Source organism: Xiphophorus maculatus, chromosome 9, assembly GCF_002775205.1.
Source record: "Xiphophorus maculatus strain JP 163 A chromosome 9, X_maculatus-5.0-male, whole genome shotgun sequence".
Lineage (NCBI taxonomy): Eukaryota > Metazoa > Chordata > Actinopteri > Cyprinodontiformes > Poeciliidae > Xiphophorus > Xiphophorus maculatus.
Genome location: NC_036451.1, coordinates 30,213,149 through 30,225,279, shown reverse-complemented (window position 1 = coordinate 30,225,279; position 12,131 = coordinate 30,213,149). Strand labels below are relative to the sequence as shown.

The 12,131-nt window shown below is 39.3% G+C and overlaps 1 protein-coding gene across 1 annotated transcript; it reads right to left on the bottom strand.

The window, feature by feature from the left end:
* Positions 1 to 6,290: 6,290 nt before the first annotated feature.
* LOC106699900 (zinc finger protein OZF-like) lies at positions 6,291 to 12,039 on the bottom strand. The gene is made up of 2 exons (XM_014472267.2): positions 11,761 to 12,039; positions 6,291 to 8,665 (listed from the first exon to the last, which is right to left on the bottom strand). Exon 2 carries the CDS (start codon positions 8,577 to 8,579, stop codon positions 7,026 to 7,028), a length of 1,554 nt encoding a protein of 517 aa, XP_014327753.1. The 5' UTR covers positions 8,580 to 8,665; positions 11,761 to 12,039; the 3' UTR covers positions 6,291 to 7,025.
* Positions 12,040 to 12,131: the final 92 nt, after the last annotated feature.

The following is a 12,131-nucleotide window of genomic DNA, read 5'->3' as shown; positions in this document are numbered from 1 at the left end:
CATACATTTTTCCATAAGTCGCTGAAATGTGCTTGGAGCATTGGTCACTCCCTGCGGCATGCGATTAAATTCCCAGAAGCCTAAAGGACAAACAAATGCTGTCTTGTCCTTATCAGCTTCCTCCATCTCTATCTGGTAATACCCAGATTTTAGGTCCAGCACAGAGAACCATTTAGAGCCTGCCAGTGCAGTAAATGCATCTTCTAGCTTCGGAAGAGCATAAGCATCTTTAATAGTTTGCATGTTGAGTTTTCGATAATCAATACAAAGACGTACAGCGCCATTTTTCTTACGAACCACCACAATGGGTGAGGCAAATGGAGACTCGGATTCACGGATTATTCCAGACTCAAACAATTCTTGCAGATGCTTTCTCACAGCATCAACATCCTGTGGATGTATAGGGCGTGGTCTCTGTTTAAATGGTGTCGGGTCAGACAATCTTATCTGATGTTTTACTTTGTCTGTTCGACCAAAATCAAGGTCGTGTTTGGCAAAGACCTCTGGTATGTTGTTGAGCTTTGAAATGATCCGACTTTTCCATTCTGGTGTTAGAGGTGATTCTCCAAAATTATATTGAAGCGGAGTTGTTAATGGCGCTGCAAACTCATGGATTTTGACACTATGCTCTTTTGAGATAACAGACTGGAACGCAGCAATCTCTGCAATGGCTGCTCTGGCGGGGATGATGACAGGATGGTTTGACTCATTAGTTACCACAACTGGCAGATTACAAGGCCGATGTTGAGGTATATTAATGAGACAGGTGTTAACCAAAAGTCCGCCAGGCAGACAGGAAGAAGCTGGGTATTCAACAACAACCACCTTCTCTTCCCTCAGTAACCGTGCGGTCAAACATCCCTCAAGAACAACAGTTTGACCAGATAATATTGTTTGTGGTTGGTCAGACTGCAGAGTTAGGACAACTGGATTTTCAGATGTGGTTTGAGTATGCCTGCGCTGCAGGATCTTCAGGACAGTTTGATACCCAAAGGCAATGGGCTTAAAAGTAGTAGACTGGCTCTCAAGGTGCTTTTTGTAAGCAATGTCAAGGGTATTTGTGCCTACTAGTAAAAGTGGATGTGTAGTTTTGGTGTCTGGAACCACCAAAGCTAGGGTGTCCACATCAATTGGTGAGCCAAGAAATTCAGGTGGAAAAGTCAAATTTAATTCAATGTACCCAAGGTATGGCACATTTTGACCATTAGCACCCTCAACTTCCAACAGACTGTTCAAAGGCATAATTTCATGGTCAAAAAGGTGCATATTATAAAATGAATGTGGTACTGTAGTGACTTGCGACCCACTGTCAAGAAGACAGCTGAAGGTGGTTCCTTTTATTTGAATCTGGCCCATGCTCTTCATGCCAATAAGACCCTTGGGTAATACACAAGACAATTCAGAATGGGGTTTGGGACAGCTAATAGTAGCAGCTCCTGAGTGTCCCTCAGCAGAAACTGCATTTAGTTTAACGGCTGGCTCGAATTTTTTTCATCCCATGCTTGTTGTTTCTGACGGAGCTGTCTCTTCTTATGTTCCACAAGGCCTGGATTCGCTTTATTACTACAATGGGAAGAAATATGACCATCTTCACCACAGTTAAAGCAATATCCTGCCTTTGGTCTTCCAGCAGTCTGAGGTGAGGTAAAACTGGTACCTGGCTTAGACTTGGTCTGCCGTAACTCTGATTTTACACTAACGGATGTCTTTTTAGACATAAAGGAAGACATCTGTTGTTGGAGTTGTTGAATCTGCTTTTTTAATTCTTTCAGTTCTTCATTAACTGTCTCATGACCACAAGAGCAAGTACTTTGAGACTGAATGGTCACTTTCTGTTTAGATGACTGGATGTGCTTTCTCATTAGAGATTCTTTAGCAATTTGTCTGTCCTCTTCTGTTCGGAGTGACAACAGGAGTTCAGAAAATGGTGGAGGATTTCTTTTCTTTTCCTCAAGCTGTAACTTGGAGATAACTGAATTGTCCCAGCATCCACGACAGAACTGTCTAAGTAAATACATATCCTTGTCTCTTGGTAATATTCCTCCTCTTTTTATTACTGTGCTGAGAGTCAGCTGCAATCGCTGGAGATAAGAGGATGGCCGCTCACCAGGATTCTGGAAAATGTTCAGAAACTGAGCAAACAGCTCCTCTCCATCTTGTACTGTTTGAAAAGCTGAATCAAGGACTTGAAGAAGGGTGGAAGGTGATGCACCCGGGCTCAAACATTTAATCAAATCGGCAGCTGGTGATAACAAACTTTCAACAATTCGCCGATTAATATGCAGTCTGGAAAGGCTGGGATCAGCAAGCAGCAACTCTATTTGGGATCGCCATGAGTCATAATCCGCTTCGTTGCTTGGTTTTGGAATTTTTCCTGAAAATGAGCGGAGTTTAAGTGAGGATGTAGAAAAGTCACTATTTTTTACAACATGCTCCACCACAACTTTTTGAACATTCTGTGGAATAAGGTCATTCCCTGACAAAGAAACTCTCTGGATTGGCGGTGTAGGAGAGCGGCTAGCTCCAGGTGGCTCTCCCTGCCAATCAGTATATGAATGGGTTGGAGGGGCTGAAACCGCTTGAGGCACAGATAGCAATGTCTGCTGGCTTTGCACAGGTTGTGCTAAGGTGAGGATGTCATCTTTCTTGTCCTCATCATCTCCATCATCACCTCCTGCCATCTCCAAATGTGTGCTGATTTGGTCCATCACACCTTTAAGAACCTCCTCAAATCGTTTTCCGCTTCGCGTAGCTATGTTCTTCAACTCATCAATGTAATCCATGGGGGAACTGCTGCTACTCACTGCGGCTGCATATTCTGAAGCAAGAGAGGTAACATGAAATATCATATCTAATCTGGTTCGAGAAGGGTAATCATATGGGAAAAGGGGTTGTAATGCAATTAATGAAGAATCTTCTTCAAACTCGACAATCAGGTTTTTATAAAATGCACTTTGTGGATCATTAACATGAAAAACCTCCTTTACTGCACCATAACATTGTAAACGTTCAACTATCTCTTTTTCATCATCATCGCTCTGAGTGCCAGTAACTAACACAGATCGTTGCATGTTTAAACCCAACTGAGTAACGACATCCATTTTTCTTTTTTTTCCTTTTTGTTACTAACATCCAAATTAAAGATACTGTGGAGTTGTTCAATTATTCACCCATTACAAGACTCCTGGCTAGCTCGCCACTTGTAGCGCTTTCTTCACTGCGCAGCTCTGACTGCAAGTTGTAATATTAACCAGCTTATATAATTAGAACTAGGTACGATACGGAGTCATGATAATGGTGAATAATTAATACAACTGATGCAAAAGTAAAGTTAATACTGCTATTTATTGCAGTGGCTATAATAATAATAATAATAATAATAATAATAATACCAAAACAACAAAACAATAAATTTTCCAAAAAAACGGAAGGAGGGAAAAAAAAACAACCCAACAAAATAATTATTATAATCAGTGATATGTCAGAATCCAATAGAGTCCACAACAAGTCCAAAAGCAAAAAGGAGACAAGTATTTTCCCCTTGCAATACTCCTTAAGAGTTTTAGTTCATTTCCTGTAGGAAAAAATGCAGTTCCGTTTCCTACCACCAGGTGGTGGGTGGGTAGCTCGCCATCTTCCTTCGTCAAAGAGGTGAATCCAAGGAAGAAAAAAAACCTGACCTAAAAGGCCAGATAACACATTTAGTTCATTTGTACTAAAGGGGGGGGGCAATAAGACTGTTAAATACATTCTTCCTATATTTTAACAACATCAAGAAAAAAGAAATCCTTTTAAAAAGTGCACTTCATAATTCAAGTTCAAAATCAATTAAGTAATCTAATTAGCAATCATTACAAACAACTAATATTGAATCAAATCAATCGACTTAAAATGTGATTGATCAAAGTAGCTACAAACTAAATCATATTAGGTACCAAATTCCATTGTTGCACCAACATGGAGTGCAAACACCAATAAGAAATCATGAAAAAATAATCAAATCTAAAATTGAAAAACAAACCCTTAAATGTTAAAGGTGTGGTCTTTAATTCGGCTGCCATTAAGCAAGTAATAAGTAGAACAATTTGATGTGAGCCATTGATTGTCGAGTTGATTTCTAACGCTAACTAGCGGAGCAGAACGAAAATAATTCCCCGTTTTGTTTTATACTCACCGTCGAGTAATGATTGCCTGAGGAGGTATGGTAACTTGTTCGATTTTGGCAATAGATCACAACCTGAGTGGTTTAACGGGAGGCAACATTAGCGGCGCGATCAGTACAGCTATTATACAACAACAGTCAGATGACATTCAACACTCACCGCAAATCTTCAAGTCTCAAAGACAAAACAACCGATGAGTCAATCTAAGCGCTCTGGTTGTTTTATAAACAACCGATCAGACAGCCAACAATGAGCAGCAGCAATGTTTGGAGAAAAGAGGAGAAACCCGGAAGCACACAACAATCAATTTAAAGGGGCAGCTCAAAGGGAAGGTGATTGGGTCATGGTGGTCACCTGGGTTACACAAATGTCTTCAATCTTAATCATCTGCTGAGAATCTGATTGAGAATCATCTTCCTTTATTTGTTGCAGTTGTAGTTCTACTGGTTCTTCTTTTACTTCAAGAGATCCGGAATCCATTTCCACTAAGGTTTCTCTCCATTGCTTTAGTCCTATGTTGTCTTCTTTCTTTACAGTCAGCAGCGGTTCTGATCCACACTCTTCTTCCTTTACTCTTATAAGATGAAGGGGCTCTGCTCTCCCTTTAAGCTCTAGAGACATGATGCTTTGGCAAATCTGGAAAACAGAAAATGGTTAATGAACCTGAGCATGTTGCCTCAATGGACACTTATCTTAAAAACCTCAAAACAAACAAGAAAACAGTGGTGTTAAATGCAATCAGGTTGAAAATGTGGGTAAACCTACTTTCTAAAACAGAAACTAAAACAACATCAATACAAACATTTCATTAAGCCCTGACAGAAACACTAAATATTACAGGGTATTTTTGATTAGTTTAAATATCTTAGTCGAAATAAAATCTTACAAAACCACTCTTAAGTAACTTAGGAGCTTGTTTTCAGTTAATTCTACAATATCTTATAAATTCATTTTGCACTGAAAACATTTTATTTAAAGAAACAACATTTTTCTTACCTAACAGAACTTTTAACCTGCTTACCTGTGAAAATAGCCGCTAAAATCAAGATGTGAACAGGAAGCATAGATGAGCAAACACTACCTGCTGGTTCCGAGATGATTTGGGTTTTCCTGCTGGAGTCCAGCCGTCCGGGCTGATGGTCGATGGTACTGAATATTTCTCTCTCTGATGCTGAACAGAAGATATTGTTACTGCAGACACTGAAACATTCAGCTCACACAGCAAGAACCGTCTTTAACCGACGATAAACAACAGGAAGCCTCGAAGCTAACGCTGCTAGCATCATGTGGTTTACTTCCGCCGGATGTCCCACGTGGAGCTTTCCTGCAGAAACAGACACCGCGCTTTCACTTCCGCCTCGAACTAATAGTTTCAGTTTTTTCTTGTTTTGACTCAAAATATTTTCTGAAAGCTGAATTTACACGAGTTTAATACCGACTTCAACATGTGAATAAATTAATAAAATCTACAGTTCCGCCACACTGTCATTCTTACTGCATAAAAATAAGATATGGTTCTGTTTCTCTCTTTAACACAACATTTGATTTTTCTCAATCAGTGCTGAAAGAAATGAGTGAAAAAATATCTTTATTTTTGTTGAAAATAAGAATATTTTTTCACTCATTTCTTTAAGCACTAATTGAAAAAAGTGTTTCTGGTCACAAGAGCAGATAAAGAATCATTAGAGTAGCAAAAGCAAAGGAAATGGACTAGCAAATGCTGTGATGCAGCTCCTCTGACTGCGACGGATCATCGTTGACGTCCAGATTTCACTCGGTCCACTCTGTAGGGCTGCTTTGAGGACAGACATGGATCCATACTACCGAAACTATTGAAATAATATCAGAATCATGACTGCATATCTAAGCTTCTCTATGAAAAACACAATGAAGTCTGATTTACATCAGAAAACACCGGTGCCTGGGACAGGTTTAGCTCAGAACACCTAATAAATATTAAACAGTTTTTCACCTCATCAATGTTGGATCTTGTTCATTTGCGTTAAACGTTTGTATTTTCCATTTGTATGTTGTATCAAACAACCAGACTAAATATTTTCTGACGTCATCAACTGTTAGGTTATAAAAACTTTGCATATTTGTTGGAGTAAGGAAGATGCAAGCTGATTCTTTTAAGATTAATTTATTGAAATAATATGGACAGTTCATGCTCACACAAAGGTTCAGAGGTTCAGGAGAGAAAACTGTATTAATTCAGCCACAATCAGTTTTATACAATAAAGTCAACAAGACCGGAAAGTTGGGCAAGTCCATGAAAAGACATATAGGTACAAAATTGATACTTTCGATTATCAATTATTCTTGTCTTCTGAATAGCAAATTTCAGCAATAGTGCATATGAAGGGTTATAGTGCTTTACTGTATATGATAAAAACACCATAACCAATTATGAAACAAGCAATAAACTACATTTTGTTAAATGCCATCATCAAAATAAAGCAAATATACATCAAATACATTGATCAATGTTTCAGTTGTATCATAGACAACTCTACTTAAGTCAGCATTTAGCCTTGATTCAAAGAAACTGTTGTTTTTAAAGCCTGGGGGGAAACACAGCAAGAAGATCTTAACTGAGTTGAGTTTCATGCCATTTACCTTCATCCCACTGGACACACAGCTTCTCTCACTTCTTACTAGCAGAGCACTTCTCCACAGGTTTCTTCATACCAGACACAGCCTGAATGGTGCGTTCACACCAAACGGGTTTCACGCGTCTTGAAGTGTGGGGCGCGTTTTCGCGGCGCGTAATGCGTTTGGTATGAACGCACCACTACTATAATGGGAGCAATAGAATCCATGTCTGAAATTTTATAATCTGTCAGTGAATGATTCCCATTCTCACCTGTGTGTTCGCATATGACGAACCAAATCACTTTTCTGTATGAAAGATTTATCACACACTTTACAGAGATACGCCTTCTCTCCAGTGTGAGTTTTCATGTGTCGAGGCATACTACTGAACTCACTTAGTAACTTACCACACACTGTACAAGATGACAACTTCACACGCTTGTGAGTTTTTAGATGACGGGTCAAATCACTACGTTGTCGGAAAGATTTATCACATAATTCGCAATTGTATGGTTTATCTCCCGTGTGAACTTTCATGTGCATAGTCAATTTATATTGTTGTTTAAAACCTTTTCCACAAGTAAGACAGGGGAAAGGCATCTCCCCAGTGTGAGATAATGTGTGGTTGGCTAAATCGCTGCGCTTTCTAAAAGACTTTCCACACTTTTCACAACAATGTGGTTTCTCATCTGTGTGAGTTTTCACGTGACAAGCCAAATCACTTCTCTGTCGGAAAGATTTATCACACAATTCACAAGAAAAAGGTTTCTCACCTGTGTGTGTTCTCATGTGATACCTCAAGGTAGTTTTCTGGATAAAACCTTTACCACAGTCTAGACACTGGAAAGGTTTCTCACCTGTGTGCGTTCTCATGTGACACAACATGGTGGTTTTTTGGATAAAACCTTTACCACAAACCAGACACTGGAAAGGCTTCTCACCTGTGTGGGTTCTAACGTGGACAGTTAGGTCAGGTTGCCTAGGAAAAGCTTTACCGCAAGTCAGACACTGGAAAGGCTTCTCACCTGTGTGGTGTGTCATGTGAACCTTTAGGTCAGGTTGTCTGATGAAACCTTTCCCACAAGTCAGACATAAAAATGGCTTCTTGTTTGTGTGAATTCTCATGTGAGATACCAAGTACCTGTACCTACCAAAACCTCTGCCGCATACCTTACATGAGATCAAATTACTTTTAAAACCATTTGGTTCTGATTTGTCCACATTGGCCCAGTGGTTTTCAGTCTCTGGCTGCGGATCTTTATCTCCACTTGATCCTGAGTCTTTCTGGTTGCTTTCCTGCTGATGTTGGCAATCTTCAGGATTGTTCGCACAGAGGAGTTTGGTTTTGTTTGGTTCTGGTTCACTGTTATCTTGTTGCTTATAGGCAGGAGATGCAGCACATGTTTCAGCTTCCTGCTTCACTATCAGCTGCTTTTCCTCCTGTTCACTGTCAAGATCCTCATGTTCCACTTTAATTAGTTCTGGTTCCTCTTTAATATGTACAAGTTCTGGTTCTTCTTTAATCTTCACGAGTATTGGTTCTTCCTGTTCTTTAATCTGAATAGATTCTGGTTCTTCTTTAATTAGTACAGGGTCCAGTTCTTCTTTTGTCCCCATCATCTGCTGCAGTTCTGGTCCATTGTGGAATATTTCGTCATCAGCAGGAGTTACAGGAGTCATAGTGTTGTTGGTCTCTTGCTTCATTAAAAGTTGCCCTTCATTTTCAAAGACCCATAGTTCAATCTGTTCTTCTTTGATTGAATAAGGTTCTGGTTCCTCTTTTGCCTCAGTTATCTGCTGTGGTTCTGATTCCTCTTTCATCTCCGGTCATAGAGTTCCACTCTTCCACCAGGAAGGAATCAGTGAAAACCTTCCAAGTCAGAAATGGACCTGGAGGTTTGTACGGCCTGGGGAAAGAAAGAACAGCAGAACTTTAGTAGTTTTATGGACTGTGACCCAGAAGCCAACAAGCTTAGCTGGTACTACAGATGAAACCTGACACATTTGGGTATTATTTATTAATTATAAAGCATCTTTGAAGGTCCTGAAAAGGGACTGAAAAGCGTTAAGTAAGTCTGACGTCATATAATTTTAATTATTCACATTTTGACATATTTGATTTATGTTTGGTTTGTGTAGAGTCAGGACAAAGCATCGAACATTCGAGGAAATGAGACAATTCCTCATTTCCATGAATAATCTGAAAGATCCAAGAGCAAATGCTTGTTTGAACAGCAGAGCGTTCAGCCGGGATTTAAAGACAGACTGAGTCCCAGAGAGGAATCGTGTGCATTCACAAACCTTATGAGAACGGATTGGTCTCAAACTGTTTTTACTTAAAGGAGCAAATTTATAAATAAAAAAACACTAAATATGATGAGCATTTTTAAAAGAAAATTAATTTCCAATATCTTAAGACAGATGCTGTTTGTTCCTCCAATCTAACAGTTTTAAATAACCGACTCCAAACTAAGCACCTGATTTTCTGTTTTAGTCAATACAAATCAGAATCACAAGAACCTGATAAAATTGACATTTCCATTTGTTTTTAAAATATTATTCAATTTTACAATGTATGATAAAGCTGCTGCCTTTCTCATATTTATAGTTAAACTGATGCATTAAACTCAGAGGGTTTTTCTTTTTCTCAGAAGTTAACTTGAACTAATTTTCTTCACTCCTCTGTCTTCTCATTGATCAAAACCGTGAGATCTTAATACAAACTCAGCCGAAACATCAATGCCGTTTTTTCTGCTGTTGTCTTATGTTTTATCTTTACTCTTTAATGGATATGATTTCAAATGTAACTGAGTGACTTTATTCAAAACAAATTCAAGTAAAAGTAAAAGTTCAGGTTTTGTAAACAACTTCAGGTACAAAACAGACAAATTGTAATTACAGCAACAGACGTAAATGTAACTAATTACTTGTCGTTGTTCCAACCCGATACTCAATACACAGGCATAAGCTGCAGTTTTATGTTTTATGCAAAATAGTTTTCTCGTGGCAGTGGCATTATTAGGCCATTAACACACGTTAATACAGATAAATGGAGAAAAATTAAACAGATATTAATGTTTAGAATAAAACCAGAAGGTACTGTGTTGCATTACAATATACAGCAACATTTAACCAAATGGAAATGAACTCCATAGAATCATATTAGAATATTTTCCCTTCACTGCCCCTTCCAGACTGGTTAAACTAGTGATTATTTTAATTAACATTCTCAGTAAAATGCTTTGAACATTTTATACTCAGAGTTTCTGTTTCTCCTCTTCAGCTGCTTTTCTCAAGAAAAGGAACAAGAACCAAATAAAGTAACTAAACAAAGCTCATGTTTTAGTTTGACAGGAAGTGTCTGGAATATTCTGGTCTCATAAGGTGTGATCAGGAACTTAACAGCAACACTGGTTCAACCAGTCTGGGAGAGGCAGTGAAGGGTTTTCATTTCCTTTGAGAAGAAAGGAAACTAAAGTCAGGCTCCTCAAATCTCTCTTGGCATTAATAAGTTGTTTGTCAGTCTTTATCAGATGCAGCTCAGCCACAACGTGTCCACCGGACTACGCAGGTCAGTGTGGAGCTGAAACGATAGGATATGCTTTATATCCTATCATGTTCTTTTTTATACATGCCGACTTCTGTGTAAAATACGATGCCACATATTTTTTGTGCGTACGCTTTATACATGAGGCTCCTGGTATTTTGTCAAGCTCGCAACCTTCCCAGGATTTAAGCTCCTTATAATCTTATAATCAGTCACTACTTGCCGGTTTGTCGTGTTACTCCATCCCTCCTCTCCTCATCTTCAGTTGTATTGATTATTGCAACAGCGTCTTCACAGGTCTGTCCAACAAATCAATCAAACAGCTGCAGCTGATCCAGAATGCTGCTGCTGGCGTTCTGACTAAAACCAGGAAGATAGAGCACATAACACCAGTTTTAAAGTCCCTCCACTGGCTCCCTGTAGCTCAAAGAATAGACTTTAAAATACTGTTGTTAGTTTATAAATCACTGAACGGCTTAGCACCACAATACATTAAAGATCTGCTGCTGTTGTATCAACCTTCCAGACCTCTCAGGTTCTGGTTCTGCTCTGCATCCCCAGAACCAGAACCAAACGAGGAGAAGCAGCTTTCAGCATCTATGCTCCACAAATTTGGAACAAACTTCCAGAAAACTGTAAAACAGCTGAAACACTGACTTCTTTTAAATCTCGACTAAAAACCCACCTGTTTAGGATTGTATTTGAAACGTAATCAATTACAAATTTATTGATGTAACTTGACTTAATGATTGATTCTATGTTTCATTGTGTTTCTGTGTTTGTAATGATGTAAAGCACTTTGAAATGCCTTGCTGCTGAAATGTGCTACACAAATAAAATTTGATTGATTGATTGATGTCTCTGGTTTGGATTTATTTTTGCTCTTGGACTTGCCTCTTTTTTTACAAGTTTGACTCTTCATGCTTCTCATTATGTTTCAGGTCCAGCTGCATTTGGGTCCAGACTTCAACCACACATCAAGAAAATCAATGTTTGACGTTTGTACTGATTTGGTTGTTAGATAGTAGGTCACAGTCCAGGAGGAGAAGGTTTTTGGTTTGCTTGTTTTTAGAAAGCCTCCTGCAGCTTTTATCTACCTCCCTGCTCCAACACACCTGAGTTTCCTCTTCAGCATTCAGCCATTCACCTCTGCCGATGCCTGGTAACGAGACATCCATCTGATTTAAGAGGAAAGGGGAAGGGAACCGTTTAAACGGATTTGGTGTGGATGTCAAACACCACCTCACAGGATAAAGTCCAAAATATTTATTTCATTCGGAGGTTTCTGCTTTACAAGCTGCTGAAATCAGTTTTGTAATGGTTTTATTGTTCCTGTTCATTGATCGATGTAAACAACACGGACACGTCCTGCATTTTCAGCGGCATCAAATAGTTCCCTGATCATATTCTCTGTATTCCGGTGTGAGTCCAATCAGAACCGTACAGTGAACATACCGGCAGGTTCTGAGATGATCTGGGTTTTCCAGCAGGTGTCCAGCAGTCTGAGCCGATTATCGATCTCTTCCTCCTAAAGGACGACGTTGCTGAAAGTTTGTCCACCAGCAGCAGTTAGTCGATATATGATGGATTCTCTCTGACGCTGAGCAGAAGATATTGTTATTGCAGACACTGAAATATTCAACTCACACAGAAAAACCGTCTTCTAACCGACGGTAGACAGACGGAAGCCTGGAAGCTAACGCTGCTAGCACCTTGTTGTTTACTTCCGCCGAATGTCCCACACAGAGAGTTACCCTAGAAACAGTTTCCACCCTTTAGGTTCCGCTTCCAGCTACAAACGCATACAGCTATTTACAACTTTCCAA